Here is an 18620-nt window from a genome sequence, read left to right as displayed (position 1 = left end):
ATTCTGTAAAGTAGGGCTAATTCAGATGAGGAAATTAAAGATTAGAGAGTTTAAGCTGCTTGCTCAAGATTAGATTGATACTAAATGACAGCCAGGATTCAAGCTCACTCAAAACCCACCTGCTTAGAAGCCTTGTTATACAGCTTCCCACCAGCACTCATTCTGCACCAAACAGCACTGTAACTTGCCATGGAGACTAGGAAGCTTGGCAGTCATCTGTGCAGTTTACTAAGTGCTTCTCATTCCCCTTCTGCACAAGGGGTAGAATTCTACCCTCTGGAGTCAGGTAGAGACATGTGACTCTCTGGCCAGTGAAATGTGAAAGAAGTGAACTGTGCCGCTGCTGGGCGGAAGCTTTAGAAGTCCATGAGGATTCATTTCCTCTGACATGGACACGACAATGCATAGGTTGAGATATGTTCCTTCAGCCAGGGTCTCAGAGGAAGGACAACATGAAGCAGAGCCTCCAACTGACTCACTGAAGACACAGTGTGGGCAAAAAGTAAACCTTTGTTTTAAGCCACTGAGATGTGGAGTTTGTGTTATGCACAAACGAGTCCATCTCCATCTCCTAGTTTCTGAATTCTATATTTCCTTTATAAACATTTCCACAAAGAGCTACACAAGAAACTTAAAAATTAGATTAAAATAAATAAAGTATCCAAAAGTCTATTCATGGAAAATTTTTGAGTTAAAATCCAAGTTTGAACGTGTAAATTACACAAACCCAAGGCAAACATATCTGTGAGTCTTCCAAATATTTGATAGGCTTGAGAGTAACGCTTAAGGAAATCCTTGCCAAACCCAGAGTCTAAGTCAGGATCAAGGAACAAAGACAGTGGTCTGGGCAAATACGTGAAGGACAGCCGCAGCATTTTCCTAAAATGCCTTATCAAGGTATGACAGTCTCAAACCAAGGACAAAGAAGAAAAGTTAAAAAGGGATAAAGATAGCTATCAATTAATTCTTTTGAACAGCCTTCCCTCCTGCTTTCATAATAACTATTTTGTGACAAGAGCCTCAATTATTAGGTTGAATAGGGTGTTCTGTTTTGCTTAAAAAAAAAAAAAAAAAAAAGAATGTAAAAGATATATTGCAGAAGCTGTAAAGATATTACCATCTACGTTTGAATACGTAGGCAGCTATCAATTGGATTTTATTTAGCAGCCCTGGCTGTCACTGAGCCTAGGAAATGGTGACATGGCAGAGAAAGGGCCCTCAAATTGAACAGTCCTCCCAGGGAGATAGCTTACAGCCGCTACCTTGTTCTTGGATGTTGAGAGCCACAGCCGAAGGGGCCCCAGCAAACTTCTAGCCGCCAGCAAACTTCCAGCTGCCAGCTGATGATTGGCTCACAGCGGCCCCAGCAAACTTCTAGCTGCCAACTGATTGGCTCCTCTGCGGTGATGCTCATTGGGCTGTTTCCCCACCCTTTCAGACCACGGAGCTGCTCATTGGAGGACTTTTTTTGGCTCTGCCCACGCGACCCAGCCAATCAGCCTCAAGAGCAGGAGGAGTGGGGGAGGTGGAGAGGCTTGTGGGAAGCCGGTGGTGGCAGTTGGGCTCTGAGGGTTTTTCCTGAGGAGCTAGGTGGTGTGGTGTGTGTGTTCTTAAAAATAAAGTTCGTTTCTTTTGACAAGTGGCTCCTGAATTGTGCCCAGCCAGACTGCGGCATTTGGTGGCCTGTACGGGGAACGAACCCGCGACCTTGTCCAGCTGCCAGCACTTGGAGTTCTCTAAAACAGCACAAAGCTCAGTAAAGAGAAAAGGAAAAGTTAAGCATTTCCATTTGAAGACAGGTGGAAGAGTCAAGCAAAGAATAGCCAAAGAGCTCTAATTAGGCTACCAGCTTTTAGCAAGATAGCCTTCTGTGACCACTTTCATCCTCTCTCCTCCTACCCCATGCAGAGCACCTAAGTACAGGGGGATAGACAGGGAAGAGAACATGCACTTCCTGTCCGTAATTGTAACCAGCTACTGCTTTAATGGAGGAACATACAAAGTGCTATGGAAGCACAAGACAAGGATCCAAGCCTGCCTGGGGGAAAGTAGGAAACAGTGGATAGGAGGAAGTCTAGAGAATAGGCAGCCCTCCAATTTTGGGAGAGGTAGGAAATTAACAATGCTCCATGCTATAAAAATGATCTGTCTTCACATTTAATTATCCTACAACCTTCATCAACATTAACCACATAACTCCCTCTTCATCTTGTGACTCATTCTCTTAAGGACTCATTCACTGAATTTGTAAATGTGATCATGAAATCATCATCACATGCCCATAAACAAGACTAGCTAAATAAATAATGATAATGCACTCTAGGAATTACTGTGGAGCAGTTAAAAGAACAAGGCAGATGCCTACAGACAGAGAGGGAGCTGTTACTTCTTGCTTTTGACTACACAGCCAGTCTAGTAGCAGAATTATACTAAGCATTACTGCCTGTCACCAAGTCTAGGTAATAGGGTGAACTATGGCAAGAGGGTTGGTGGGTGGAATATGGTGTAGCCTTCAAGTTAACAGACCCCCAAGGGTAAAGTTGGGAACTTCTACTTTGTGACAAAAGTGAAAAATTCAGCTCTTTATGTAAAAAAAGATGCGCTTATGTTCACTGTGACATGCGTCCTCTTGTTAAAAGGTACACAGGAAACTGTTAAGAATGGACTCCTCTAAAGAAGACTGAATTGATAGGATGGCAGCATTATATACCTTTCTGCACCTGAAAAAAATTGAGTCACTTATATATTTCACTCCTGTTTTTAAAATATAGGGATTACCTAGACAATGAGATTGTAGATCACATACTATCTTCCAAATATGCTTTTCTGTATTAAAAAAGTGATATTACAATCGCTTTTCTTTTTGGTAGATGGATATATACAAACAGCTGTTCAAAGAACTGCATTAAGCTCCTCAGTGTATCCTAACTTTTGGGTTTTCATTAGACTCCTATCAACTTTTAGTACTAATGCAGCCACTAAGGCCTGCTAATTGACTGCTGTGTGTGTTTTTCTAAAGACATGGCGAGCATTCCTAGACTAGACAGACACATGGCATGAGCAGAGGGTGTATTGCAGTGAACTGGAGTCATTTTGGTTTGTCCTCAGTCCAGTTTTAAAAGGATCCCTAAGTAACAGCTTTCTTTGCTGCAGAGAAAAACTGTAGGGCTGTTTATGAAAAGGAAACAGTCTAAAACAAATCCTTCTGCTCCTAAAATCTCACTACAACAGATCTCTGGAAACACTCAAAAGAAAAATGTTTGTATGCCACTCTTAAAGCAAATGGAGCAATAAAAGAAGCCATCATAATGTCTTTCTTTTCTTCTCCCCCCTTTTTTTTTTGGATTGAATCCAAGGGTGCTTTACCACTGAGCTACATCCTCACATCTTTTTATATTTCAGTTTGAGGCAGGGTCTTTGCTAAGTTTTCCAGGCTGGCCTTGAACTTGCAATCCTCTTGGCTCAGCTTCCCCAAACAGCTCGAATTACAGGCATGTGCTAATATTCCTGGTGTGTATTGTAACAGACCTGGCTCATCATAACTTTTACAAAGCCCTGCTTTAAAAAGAGTTCAGTTTAGCCAGGCGAGGTGGTGCATGCCTGTAATCCCAGTGACTTGGGAGGCTGAGGCAGGAGGATCACAAGTTCAAAGCCAACCTCAGCAACTTAGTGAGGCTTTAAGCAATTTAATGAGACCCTGTCTCAAAATAAAAAAATATTAAAGGGCTAGGGACGTAGCTTAGTGATTAAGCGCCCCTGGGTTCAATATTCTCCTCCCCAAATAAGAAGTTCAGTTTACAGCTACTCAGAAGACTGAGGAAGCAGGACAGCAAATTTGAGGTCAGTTTTAGCAATATAGCAAGAGGGCTGTGGGTGCAGCTCAGTGGTGAAGTGCCCCTGGGTTCAATCTCCAGTGCTCACCCCCAGTGTAGGATCCTTTTTAGGATCCCTGTTGGTTAGTTGCTTCTTCCTTCAAACTCAGACTATAGGTCTAGTTTTCCTAAAAGGCAAAAGACTTATTTCTCCACTTTAAATGCTGCTAAGCCTGCTTCACGTGGGACCACGCTCGTTCTTTCTTTGTACCATATGCCATTCATATCTCAAAAAATGTTTTAACGCCAGGAAATGCAATCTTTCTGCTCGGAGCAACAAACCTGTTTAGCTTATTACTGTCAAAAATGATGGTGCATTAGGGGCAATTAATGCTAATGAAAGCTTCCAAACCCATGCTTCCCCGACAGTCCCATGTCAACGAGCACTATGACAGGCTTCCACACCAAACCACCATTAAAGCTCCAGCCAACATTGGCCGTCTCCAGGGAGAGAAAACCGGACCCCTGACTCACTCAGGCTCTAAACATGACTATTACAAAATTACAAAGTCAAGTCACATTTACGGTAGAGGTCAAGAGAGTGTGTGTACATGTGCAAGTGCTCACGCACACGCGCGCGCGCACACACACACACACACACAAGCTCTAATGTGATAAAGGGGAGAGGGATTTTGTAATGCGTACTCCATCACTGGAAAGGAAAAGGGCAGCAAATGGCCTGGTAAGGGCCTATTACCACTGCATGAACAACAGCCATTAGCCATCTCTGCTATTTTGTACTTAGATAATTTTCCCAACAACCACAGAAACACTTGGACAAACACCAGATTTGATTTTACAAAAAGCCAAGCTGTTACAGTAATCAAGACAGTGTGGTACTGGCATAAGGACAAAAATACAGATTAATGGGATAGAATTTTGAGTCAAGAAATTAACCCTTATGTTTATGGTCAACTGAGTTCTGACAAGAACACAGAGACAATTCACTGTGAGCCGGGTGTGGTTGTGTTCACCCGAATCCCACCTCCATGGGAGGCTGAGGCAGGAAGATTGTATATTCCAGGTTGGCTTGGGCAACTTAGCAAGACCCTCTCTCAAAATTAAAAAAAAAGAAAGGGAATGAAGCTAGAGACATAGCCTGGGTTCAATACTCAGTACCACCAAAAAAAAAAAGGGAAAGAACAGTCTTTAATATATCATGCTGAGATAACATGCAGAAGGAGCCTGGACCCTACTACACACAAAAATTAACTCAAAATAGGTCAGACGCCTAAGTGTAAGAGCTAAAACTAGAAAATCTTATAAGAAAATAGTAGTAAATTGTTATACCACCTTGGATTAGGCAATGGTTTCTTAACTATATCACCTAATACCAAAGCAACAAAAGAAAAAATAAATAATTTTTTTTTTTTTGGTCTCAAAATTAAGACCCTGAAGAGCACAGTGGTGCATACCTGTAAGCTCAGAGAATCAGGAGGTAGGAGGATGCTAAAATCTCACTACAACAGATCTCTGGAAACACTCAAAAGAAAAATGTTTGTATGCCACTCTTAAAGCAAACGGAGCAATAAAAGAAGCCATCATAATGTGGCTAGCCTAGGCAACTTAGCAAGACCTTGTCTCAAAAATAAAAAATAAAAAAGGGGAGAGGATATAGTTCAGTGGTACAGTGTTCCTGGGTTTAATTCCCAGTTCTACAAAATAAAAATAAAAAAAAAATTAAAACCTTGCTAGGCACATGCCTGTAATCTCAGCTATCGGGGAGACTATGGCAGGATGATCACAAGTTTGAGGCTAGCCTGGGTAACTTAGCATGACCCTGTGTCAAAATAAAAAATAAAAAGGGGTGGGAATGTAGCTCAATGGTATAGCACCCCTGGATTCAATCTCTAGTACCAAAAGGAAAACAAAACAAAACCTTTTGTACAAAAGATAACATTAAGAAAATAAAAAGACAATTTACTGTGAGAAAATATTTGTAAACCACATATCTGATAAGGGACTGGTAGCCAGAATATATGAATAACTCACATAGATCAATGATATAGTAAGATAACAACAGAGCCAGGCGCAGTGGCACACACCTGTAATCCCAGTGGCTCAGGAAGATCTCGAGTTCAAAACCAGCCTCAGCAACAGTGAGGCGCTAAGCAACTCAGTGAGACCATGTCTCTAAATAAAATACAAAATAGGGCTAGGGATGTGGCTCAGTGGCCAAGTGCCCCTGAGTTCAATCAATGGAACCCCCCCTCCAAAAAAAAACAAAAGCTCCCCTTAACAAAGGCAAAAAAAAAAAAAAAAAAGATACATAAGAGGTAAAAAGATTGGGAAAGAAGAAATAAAAAGGTTGAAATTATATATATAAATACACACACACACACACACACACACATATATAATATTTTTAACCCAGAGCCTCACACGTGCTAGGCGAGTGCTCTACCTCTGAGCCACAACGCCAATCCCTGAAATATATATATTTTTTAAATGGGCAAATGATCTGAATAGATATTTCTCCAAAGAAGACACAGGAATGATCAACAGTACACAAAAAGGTGCTCAACATCATCAGCCATCAGGGATGTGCAAGTCAAAACTACAAGATACCTCTTCACACCTGCTAGGATGGTTATGATCAAAACACAGACAATAAGAGGTGTTGGTGAAGAGGCCGAGAAATTACAAGCCTCACATACACCGGTAGGAATGTAAAAATGAGAGTGCTGTTTTGAAAAATACTCTATTAGTTTCTTTAATAAGTTAAAGTGACCACATGATCCAGCAATTCTATTCCTAAACATCTGCCTCCAAGAATCAAGACAAGTGTTCAAACAAAAACTTGTACATGAATGGCCAGAGCAGTATTATTCATAAGTGCCCTAAAGTGGAAATACCCATTCTTAGCAAGTGTGAGGCCCTGGGTTCAATTCCTAGCATCAGACAGACACCCGCAGAAGTGGAGGGAAGCTCAAATAGTCATTGACTGATGAATGGATCAACAAAATGTGATATAGCCATACAATGGACTAAGCCATAAAAAAGAATAAAGTACTGAAACATGCTACAACATGAATGAACTTTAAAAGTGCCATGCTAAGTGGGGAAAAAAAGCTAGACATAAACACATTCTATGAAACATATTATATGATTCCTTTTATATGAAATGTTCTGAATAAGGAAACCATAGAGACAGAAAGCAAATTAAGAGAGACTGCATAGGACTGCTAACAGATGGCGGGTTGCTTTTTAGGGTGATAAAATTGGTATTGGTCAGGGTTGCACAACTCTGTGAATATACTAAAAACACTGTATTGTATACTTTTAAAGGATACATTTATGGTATGTTAATTATCTCAATAAAGCTGTATTTAATACATAATAAAGCCAAGGTTTACCTTTGGAAGGTGAATTACCACAGAGCCCATTCTAAGGACCATGGAACATGGGAAAACATCTTTAGACCACTGCATCCTTTTCTTCTTCTAAGTGGTCTAAGATGGAAACTAAACACCAAAAAAGAACGATTTGGTCTCTACCCACAGGAAGTCCCAGCCCAGTGATAGTAAGACCAAACAATGGTAAGACCCACAACAAGCACAGCCAGAGACAGGGTGTAAAATACCAGGGCAAGACCAACAGGCTTCAGGTAGACCCAAACCCTAAACATAAAAAGAAAAAAATGCCTTAGAGAAAACAGAAAAACACATTGGAGGACACTTTCTTGACCTTGAGGTAGCAAAGAAAATTTTAAAGATACCAAAAACAAAACCAACTTAGGAGGGCTAGGGTTGTAGCTCAGTGGTGGAGCACTTGCCTGGCATATAAATAAATAAAAATAAAGATATTGTATTCATCTACAACAACAACAACAAAAATTAAAAAAAAAAACAATTTAGGAATAGACTTCTAAATTAGGCTTCATTAAAATGAATTTTTGTGCATCAAAAGACATCATAAAGTATGTTAGAAGACATCTTATAATTAAGGATCAGTATCTAGAATATATATCACTCTTAAAAATCAATGATAGACTAACAAACCAAAAGAAAAACAAAGATGTATGATGATTTATAAGAAAAGAAACCTAAATGGACAATGAAAACAAGAATGTTCAACTTTTTGGAACCAAGGAAAAACATTAAAACATGAAGATACCAACGACGCACAGTGGTGCACACCTGTAATCCCAGCGGCTCAGGAGGCTGAGGCAGGAGGAACCCGAGTTCAAAGCCAGCCTCAGCAACTTATTAAGGCTCTAAGCAACTCAGTGAGACCCTGACTCTAAATAAAATATTTAAAAAGAGCTGGGATGTGGCTCAGTGGCTAAGAGTCCCTGGGTTCAATCCCCAGCACCCCCCTCCCCCCAAAAAATATGAAGATACCATTTCATAGATATCAGATTTTCAAAAACCGATAATATCAACTATTTTTTTTTTTTGATAATACCAACTACTGCTAAGAATATGAAGAAAAGAGCAATTTGGAAATACCTAACAAAGCAACAACAAAAGACTCATGGAAAAGACATTCGGAGTGAGGATGAGCAGGTCTTGGGGAGACTGACTAGAATTTAGAGGTGAAAAGAAAGGAAGTGGGTAGGAGCAACTGTGAGGAAGGAGCCTGTTGCTGAAGCTGGACCCGGGCATCCAAGATGAGGAAGGTGGAAGGAAGAAGGTGCAGGGGGGAAGAAAGGGCTGTCTTTAATGTGTAAGGTTGCAAATAAGATCTCTCTCTGTCTCTCTTAAATATTTTTAGTTGTAGATAGACATAATACCTTTATTTGTTTATTTATGGGGTGCTGAGAATCAAACCCAGTGCCTCACATGTGCTAGGCAAGTGCTCTACCACCAAGCCACAACCCTAGCCCCAAATAAGGCTTCTTAATGAAGAAAACTCAAACTACTAGAATCTGGATTTTAAAGGTTCAAGGTAAACACTAAAGCAGTTCCACTCAGATTGACAGCTAGCGAGTGGACTAGATCATCGGATGTCTCAGGCCCAAAAGGTCAGACATGAAGAAGTGACAAGAATTCCAGAAAACATCTCCCTTCCTGCCAAATTTTAAAACAAGTGCTTAATCTATGTGTGTTAAATAATGTCCTATTTTTGAAAAGGTCAAACCTTCTAACTGCCTACTCTTTTCATTAAAAGAAAGTGTCAAAGGAGCCATGCTGAGGAGCTCTCCCAAAGGCCAAACCAGCAACAAAATAAATGACAGTAATGGTTCCTAACCTCTATGCCCAAATAAACACCCACAATGTAAACATGTTATATAAATTACACATTACAAATATAATAAATGACATTTATTATAAATACTTGCATAAACAAAAGACAAGGGACAGTTTTTTTGTTTTTGTTTTTTCCTTATAGAATTTCAATAAATAAATGCAGAAAGAATGAAAGCAAAAACTGCCTTCTGGCAAATACCACAATAATAAGTGCTACAGAGAAGATCATCAGGATCATTAATGTGTAAGGTTGCAAATAAGATCGATCTCTCTCTCTTTTAAATATCTCTAGTTGAAGATAGACATAATACTTTTATTTGTTTATTTATGTAGTGTGAGAATCGAACCCAGTGCCTCACACATGCTAGGCAAGTGCTCTACCACCAAGCCACAACCCCAGCCCCAAGGCATCTCATTACACCCATAAGACATGTCATAACAAAGCAGAAAGACAGCAACATAAGAGTTGAGAAACCCAGCACACACCACCTTAGCAGGTTGATCACCAAACCTTATCAACTTATCAACACCATATACTTTTTGTTCTTGTTTTTTGTTGTTGTTTGTTTTGGTGCTGGGAAATGAACACAGGCTTTGTGCATGCTAAGCACATGCTCTGCCATCTCCAACCCCCATGATATATACCTCTTGATTTGATACACTGAGAAGGACACGACATTGCTTTTGCAGTATTCTTGCCAAAAACACATGACCTGAATTCAATCACGAGGAAACATCAGACAAACTCAAATTGAAGGATATTCTACAAAGAACTCTTCAAGTGTCAAAGTCATGGGGAAAAAAAAAAAAAAAGGAAATACGTTAAATTAGAGGACACTGAAGGGAAATGACAGCTAAAGAAATACGTGACCCTGGCAAAATATGTATTAATGTTTAAAGATTAGTTAATAGTATTGTGTCAATGTAATTTCCTGGTAATGATAATTCTATTATAGTTTATTAAGATGTTAATATTTGGGGAAGCTGAGTGAAATATATAGAAAGAGGCAGGCATTCTACATACTATTTTTGCATATTAAGAATGAAATTATTTCAAAATGAAGAATAAAAAATAGATTAAAGAAGAAAACTGAGAGGAAAATGACATCTGAATAAAAAAGAAAATACTGTCACAAACAACATACATTTACTATCTCAGGAAAGACACAGTGCCACACCAAGACTCCTGTTCAACAAAGCAGGAAAACATGAAAATGTAGTCAAGTAGATGCAGCAACGACAGCAGGCGAAACACGGAGAAATCACTGCTGCGAGGGGCGGACAAGGAAGGAAAAGTGGCATCCTAGAAAGGGTAAAGCTGGCTGCAGTAGCACATGCCACAGTCCAGCTACTCAGGAGGCTGATGCAGGAGGGATGGCCCAAATCCAGAAGTTTGAGGCCAGCCTAAGCGACACAGTGAGACCCTGACTCAAAAACTGATAAAGAAATGAGCCAGGATGTGAGGGCGATCTGGCTGCGACATCTGTCACCCCATTGATTGCCAGGGTTGATTTGGCTGATCTGGCTGGCTAGGCGGGTGTCCCCTTCCTCCCTCACCGCTCCAAGTGCGTCCCTCCCGAAGCTGCGCACTCGGTCAAAGAGGACGACCTTCCCCGATGGAGGAGGACCGTTCTTCGGTCAAGGGTATACAGTAGCTGCGCTCCCTTGCTAGAACCTCCAAACAAGCTCTCAAGAAATGGGCCAGAACTATACATAGCTGTGCAGCCTCTGAGGCTGGCTCTGTGATCACCAGGCTGGTATCGTGCGAGGATCCACTCAATAGACCAGATGACCTGGAACAACTTAATCCACCCCTATAAGCCTCGTGTACAAAGTGAATATGACTCGACCCATCTCTCAGGGTTGCTGCAAAAGTGAAATAATGTAAGCAAAAACACAAAGGACTGTGTTTCTCACGTCACAGGCATTCCATAAGGGGTTCATACCGATGATTCTCAGAGTAGGAAAGGGTTCAACCGTACTCCACAGTTTAAGAAAGCAGTAAAATGTGATTCACCTTCAATATTCTTACACCTACAGATGATAAAATGGAAGCCACGGGGCCTGCAGGTGTGAACTTTAATTAGCTGGGGAAAACACCAACGTGAAATACCCCATTCCCACACAGAATCAGATAAATGAGACTTAGCTTTGTCTTTAAAGCTACTTGGATTTTCAACCCAACTGGAGTTAGATAAAGATCTGAAACATAGTTCATCATGAAAGATTACAGATTTTCTTTTATGACTTTTATACTGACAGTCTCATTACAGTGTCATATATGTGTATGTGATGCTTTTCATCACCTAATTGGCACCAAGCACTTTTCTAAATCTCCTAAACAAAACACTTTAAGATTATTTATGTCTTAGCAGAAATATGGGTGATTTTTATTTTTCTACTTCCTAAATTTTATGTAAGCCAGGGGTTAAGGATGTACCTCAGCAGGACATGTATGAGGTTCTGGGTTAAACCCTTAGTATGGGGGAGGAGGATGGGACAGTAATGCAAAATTATGATAGAAAATAACTAACAACAACAACAAAACTTGCTCTGATCAAATTTCTGATTCATTGCTTTGGCGAAATCTGTCAAACAACATAATTTAAACCTATCCCTCTGTTAACAGTGGTGTTAACATGGCCCCAAAGAGAAGTCAATAAACATATCAGATGATTATGCTGCGCACCTGACCAATTCTTTGGCCATATTAAAATGGCAATGGGGGTGATGAGAAAAGCACTTACCTCCACAGTGTTTGCAATATAACGGTTGTCACCTTCAACTCTGACAGAGAAGTCATAATAACCACTGGAAAATTTGACATTCACGAAGTTTAGTTCAAAAACATCCCTGTTAAGAATGACAGCAGGTTAGCAAGAATTCACATAGGAAAGTCATGAACATGACAAAGAGGGGCTACAAAGCGTCTCCTTGAGACCGACCAGGGCTGCACCACTCCTCAACGTCTCATCTTCCCACCTCTCTCGGGCAACTCCTGCTCACTTACAGACGACAATGTGCAGAAAATGTAAAAACTATCTACAATCACCTCTTCTCCCAAGTTTCCAAAGTTTCTTTTCGTTTTGTTTCCCCTTCACTTCTAAAATTCTCCCTCCCTCTGGTACCATCCCACAATTTAATGCAAAACAGGTAAGTCTATAGTATGATTCCAATTATGTCTTGTTTGTTTTTGCAGTGATGGGGATTCAACCTAGAGCCTAAAGCATGCTAGGTGAGTTCTCTACCATTGAGCCACATCCAAAGCCCCCAGTTATGTTTAACAACAAACAAAAACCATGAGAGGGCTGGAATTGTAGCTCAGTGACAGAGCACTTGCTTAGCATGTGTAAGCACTGGGTTCGATCCTCAGTACCACATAAAAATAAATAAATAAAGGTATTGGTATTCTCTTTAAAATAGAAATGATTCATAACTAGGCATGGTGGCACACACCTATATAATTCCAGCAACTCAGGAGGCCGAGGCAGAGGAGGATCACAAGTTTTTGAGGTCAGTCTCAGCAACTTAGCAAGGTGCTAAATAACTTAGTGAGACTCTCTCTCTCTCTCTCTTTTTTTTTTTTATTTTTTAGTTGTAGTTGGACACAATACCTTTATTTTATTTATTTATTTATTTTTATGTGGTGCTAAGGATCGAACCCAGGGCCTTGCACATGCTAGGTGAGCACTCTACCACTGAGCCACAAACCCAGCCCAAGACTCTGTCTTAAAAAATAAAAAGAGCTGGGTATCTGGCTCAATCCTCTGAGTTTAATCCCCAGTTCCAAAAAAATAAAAATAAAAATAATTTGTATTTTTTATAAAAGCTATACATATATCCTTTTTGGGAAATTCACAAAACAAGAGAATATAGAAATAATGCCTGCAAGTTATCCACAGCTGTACTATCCTAGGCCAATATCTTTGAACATTTTGGATTATTTCCTCATTTTTTAAAAATATATATATTTTTTAGTTGTAGATGGACACAATATGTTTATTTATTCTTATGTAGTGCTGAGGATTGAATAAAGTGCCTCACACATGCAAGGTAAGTGCTCTACCACTGAGCTACAGTCCCAGCCCCTCATTTTTTATTGTTTTAAAAAACTTTTTGTAGGTGTAGATGGACAAAATGCCTTTATTTTTATTTGTTTGTTTATGTAAGTATGTATGTGGTGCCGAGGATCAAACCAGTGCCTCACACATGCTAGGCAAGCACTCTGCCACTGAGCTACAACCCCATCCCGGGACCCTTCATTTTTAAGTTTACATAATGATAATATGCAATCATTAAAAGTGATTGTAGAGGGCTTGTGGCTCAGTGGTAGAGTGCTCGACTAGCATGCACGAGGCACTGGTTCGATCCTCAGCACCACGTACATATAAAATAAAGATATTGTATCCACCTAAAAAATAAATATTAAAAAAAGTGATTTTAGAATACTTAATCCTCTGTGAACATGTTCATGTTATACCCTGTAACAGAGAAAATATAATCCTAATTCAATTTTAAATATGTATTTATATGCATAGAAAAAAGACTGACAAAAAAGACTATCAAATGTTAGCAGCACTTATCCCTGGGTGATGGAATCATGAGTGATTCATAGATTTTTTTTTTGAGTGCTTTTCTGATTATTCTAATTATAAGCTCTCAGTACTCATACATCAGAAAAAAAATATTAAATTTTAAAATAGTCATTTATATCACAAAGACAAGATAGAGCCAACTAGAAATTGGGAAAGAGTAAAATCAAAATTGTTTTAGTTTTTAAAATCCTTTTCTTATATTGAACACAGGATTTTATTGAATGTAGGCAAATCTTGGTAATACCTTATTAATCTGACTTCCCAAAACAAATAAGCTGATGCCCTACATAAATATCTATGCCCAGGACTTACCCTACAAGGGTGAAAAATGTCCTTTGGAGGACAGTGGCTCTGGAAGCAACAGACTTAGCATGTTCTAGCTTAACAGTGGCCTGAGTCAGAGGCTGCGACAGAACATTGGTGACTTCCAACTGAAAATAAATAAGTAAATAAATAAACAAATAACAAACACTGAAGTAATAGAGAATTTTGCTTCAAGGTTGCTTTACCTATTGGAAGCAAGCTCTGCAGAATGAATGTCTCACTTTGGGAATCTTTCCTAACTTTGGATTGCTACCTATCAGAGATCAAAATCAAATACAGGAAAAATATAATCCAATCAGGAATGAAATAGATTAGAGAATGCTAGAGCTGGGAAGGATCCTAAAGATGACCTTGCCCAATTATCTCAGTTTTCAGAGAAGGAAACTAGAATCCAAGGAAAGAAAAGATCAGTTCCAAATTATACAGTTATATTTCCTTCTTTCTCATTTCCTATTCTATCCACTCTATTAAAGTACCTCTAAAATATATATATATATATATTTTTTTCTTACTGTTAGATATCATATATTTGTATATATATACACATGCATGTATGTACACACACACACAGAGATATGTTTATATCAAGAAAAATATTTTAGGTAGAGATAAGCAATGGTAAAATTGAAGAAACATAGATAACATTAAACCTCTCATCAACTGTATTTAATGGGTAGTGTAATTCCTATGTTACAGATGAAGAACCTGAGGCTGAGAGGTTAAGGACATGACCATTAAGAGGTTTGAGCCAGGACTCACACTCCAGTCTTGGTTTCATCACCAATACGTTCCCCATGTTATTCTCCCAGCCACAACAGCCCCTCCAATGAACTATATTAATCAAGTTATTTCTCACCACACTCTTGAGGGGATATGGGTTATATGAAGAGTGAGGATAGACAATTTTGAAATTAGAGGGAGTTTCTGTAGGAGAATATCTGCAGGGGTCACCAAAGAACTCATGGGTTATAAGGGACTATACTACGTGGAAGAACCCCAATATTGAGACAAAACAAAATGCTAATTTCTGTAAAGATCTTGTTTTATCAGTGGTTTCCAAGCAACAGCAAGAAATGCTTTGTTTGAAGTGAAAATTCTAGATGTATTCAAGGTTTGTGCATTTGTTCTTTAAAGATTAACACAAAATATGAACACTGCTGAGGGAGAGGGAATACTGTGCTAGAAGAGGCATAAAGATCCCCCACCAGCACAGAGGAGGCCTATGCTTATTTTAACAATTGTGAACACCGGAATTATCGGGGAATTAAAACAGCTGCCTTAAAACCATGTATCTGAAGAATTCTGGCACTGGGAAATGTATTTCAGAAGCAAGACTTCTCTTTACATCTGGAGTCAAAGGCCTAGAAATGTAATTTTCTTATACTTAATTTATTGAAAGCCTGTACTATTTAAAATCTTCTAGGGAAACAAATGTTTTTTGATAAACTTGCAAGGTCTGTTACTAGGTCCCCAGTGGTCATGTCCCATCTCCAAGGCTAAGAGAAATGAGCCTTGCCCTATTTTTCATGGGTATGTCCTTGCAGGGGCTACAATTGGCTTTCTGAAAGCTTGCACTAGAAATGGCACCAAAGCAGCACATCTTGGCATAGAGGTCATACCCTCAGGATAGCCTGATCGTGAGTGGCAGAAGCGGGGCCCTCAGGAACAACTACAACTGGCACATGGTATCGATTCTGGGAGAGTGCAGCAGCAGCACAGGCCACACTGAAAGCTTCTGAGAGTGACTCAAAGTTCTTCTTACTGAAGATTGTGTTCATTAGCTGGATGACCTGGTCCTGAAAGAAAAGGGAAATGGCAGTTCAGATCTCTCTCTGCAGGAAGTAGAAAGCCTCCCTTTCCTCCCCATGGGATTTTAGTCATTTCTTATATGTGTCAGGTGTTCAGATGAAAGTGGTTCCAACTGTTAAGCCAAAGCTGTAGAGGGGAAAACAAATATGCTGATTCAAACTTAAAACTTCAGTTTAATTTTTTTTCTATCTCCTATTATAAATTGAAATTCATGCTCTTTATTTGTCAATCTTTAATGTCAATCTATATAAACCCAAAGCATTTTCAGATAACTCCTGAGATATACAAGTATACTACAAAATTCATATTAACAGGGGGCTAGGGATATAGCTCAGTTGGTAGAGTGCTTGCCTCACATGCACAAGATCCATGGTTCAGTCCCCAGCACCACAAAGAAACAAACAAACAAACAGTAACCATTTGTTTATGTGCCAGGTACTATGATGCTTCATATGTACTACATAAAATCTTGGAAAAAATCCTGAAAAACTGATATTATCAATGTTTTCCAAATGGGGAAACTGAGGCTAATAGCAAGTTAAGTTATAGTGATGAGTTGTAACAGAAAAAAAAAATGAAAAAGAAGAAGGAAGAAGCAGGGAGTGAAGGAAGGAAGGAAGAAAAACACCAAGACCAAAATTCTGATGCAGGTTATCTCCAGAGTCCTGCCAAAGAAAACCTGTACTTTGTTGATTCCCAAAACCCTCCCAGCTAAACTCCCATCCTTCCTAACCAACCTATAAGTAGTGAATTAGGGCCAACTCTGTTGTAGAAGACCAAACTTTATAGCAAAATGCACAGCAGGAAAAAAACTAAAATAACTCTCCATTAAGTACTAATGGGCTGCTTAAAGGAGAAAACTAAAAGCAATTTTTAAAACAAGTGGAACCCAAAAAGCATGATTAAAATTCTGCAGGTTGTTTGCTTAGGAGGAAACATTTTCCACTTCAATCAGTTTTGTTTTTTAAAATCCACCATCTAACAAAAGAGCTCCCTTGTTCCTGACAGTGTTATTCACAGTCGACATGAAATAATTTTCTTTAATTGTACCAATTACATTTTTCCATCACTAGGCTGTTGACATGTTAAAATAGGGAACTATTCACTAGAATTGTTGTGTCAAAAGCAGTGACAGCAAAATTACTCTAGCCAACCTGGTTAGCAGAAGCTTGGAAATGCAGCAAGAGAAAGTTTAAGTCATATATGGAGAATGTCATCAATTTATCTGCTTTTCTATGTATAGGAGAATCCCCCCCAAATTTGTATAAGACCCTGCATTCCTGCCTTTTTATCCATAACTGAAATTAAAAGTGAGAGTGATACTTCCAGAACTCCTACACTTAGGATGAAGGAACCAAAACACTAAGAATGTAAATACATGAATAAATTATTAGATCATATCCTGTGGAGAAAATATGAATTTAATTCAAATTATCCAAGACAGTATCAACAGTCTACTTAAAAGAAACTTGCCACAAAACTCATAATGCAGAAAAGAGTGAAAGTTCTAGCTTCAAACCCAATCCAGTCCTCTGAAAATTTAAATAATGGCAGCTTGTACTTAAGATCAAGGGTTGGTAACCATACACACAAGGTGTACAATAAAGGTCCTCTCAAAAGACTTCCCACACACATTCCAACTAAAGGTTTGTTCAGTTTAATAAGCTCCTTTGGGGGTGGGGGGATGAACTCTTGAAGTGTCTGTTGGACACACATGCCTCTCTACGAACCATGTCCATCAGCCAAGATGAGCTCAGATTTAGCCACTGCCAAGTAGGAGGGAAGAGAAGACAACAGGCAGTGTTGAAGTCCAGGGCACTTCTCAGAGAAAGATTTGCACAGATCACCAAAGTGGAGAGCATTTAGGAGACAAGCAGGAAGGGGTTCTCAGGAGGAAAAGGAAGATGAGACAAGCACAACAAGCCTGGCCTTCCTGCCACTACTGCATGACACCTATGTGCCCCATTTAAAACAGGTGCAACAGTTTGTTTATACGTCTGTCACACTGGACAACCAGTTTCTTAATTCAGGGATCACATCCTCTATTTCTCATCCTTGATGCCTAACTCAAGGAATTAAATGACAACGCCCAAAGTGTCATTTGAACATGTGTCATTTGAACATTTGTTTTTGAAAACATCTATCCTTAGCAGCTGAAGTCGACAATGCCATTTGTTCCAAGCCAGAGACTATTAGATTGGCACCTCCTTAATGGATGGCACAGTCCCCACGTGGTCCATGAGCTTGTAGGTGGCAGCAACAAATAATGCTGTGGTTTCCAATCCTTCTTCAAACTGGAGATACACACCCCCCAGTTCATCCAGGCGAGCAACAAGGTCCTGTGACAACAAAACGAAAGCTTACCGGAAGTCGAGTGATCACAGAGACACACAAACCACGGTCACCCCAGTGCAGGCAGATGGTTTTGAGAACTCTTTCCTTCTAAATCTGAAGACCACCTCAGTCACTTGATACTTTATCAGAAATGGTGCTTAGGCAGGGCCAAATACACGTGGAAACACGTGCATAGAACAGTGTCCTGGGCAGCTCTGAGACTGCACCTTCCATGGCCCCTGTATTCCAGCCCAAGCGCAGGAGTTGTGGTACTAATGACACCAGCCACTCTGGGCAGAAGGTCAGCAGGCCAGGCTGCGGTGCACCCAGGACGCATTTCCGCCCAGATGGATTCCATCGCCACCCAGTCACCTACAACCTGTGAAGCACAGCATTTCTCTTAATTGGTCAAAGCTCTGAAAGAGACATACTACTTTCTTGGGCAACACATCTAGGCACCCAGTGAAGCACCCACTCATGACAGTGTCAGTGGT

At 39.7% G+C, this 18620-nt stretch overlaps 1 protein-coding gene across 2 annotated transcripts in view; it reads right to left on the bottom strand.

Moving 5' to 3' along the window:
• Rpn2 (ribophorin II) overlaps positions 1 to 18620 on the bottom strand; it is a 60038-nt gene that overhangs the window by 17025 nt on the left and 24393 nt on the right. For both annotated transcript variants that reach the window (XM_058575348.1, XM_046433235.2), the window contains exons 6-9: positions 17997 to 18131; positions 15603 to 15779; positions 13972 to 14090; positions 11812 to 11917 (exon numbers count right to left, since the gene is read on the bottom strand). In XM_058575348.1, coding sequence (XP_058431331.1) covers positions 11812 to 11917; positions 13972 to 14090; positions 15603 to 15779; positions 17997 to 18131 — 537 coding nt within the window. The remainder of the gene's footprint in view (positions 1 to 11811; positions 11918 to 13971; positions 14091 to 15602; positions 15780 to 17996; positions 18132 to 18620) is intronic.

This window comes from Marmota monax, unplaced genomic scaffold (genome assembly GCF_021218885.2).
Source record: "Marmota monax isolate L192 unplaced genomic scaffold, Marmota_monax_Labrador192_F-V1.1 WCK01_AAM20220418_F8-fsc00014, whole genome shotgun sequence".
Classification (NCBI taxonomy): Eukaryota; Metazoa; Chordata; class Mammalia; order Rodentia; family Sciuridae; genus Marmota; species Marmota monax.
This window is presented reverse-complemented; position numbering and strand designations above follow the sequence as displayed.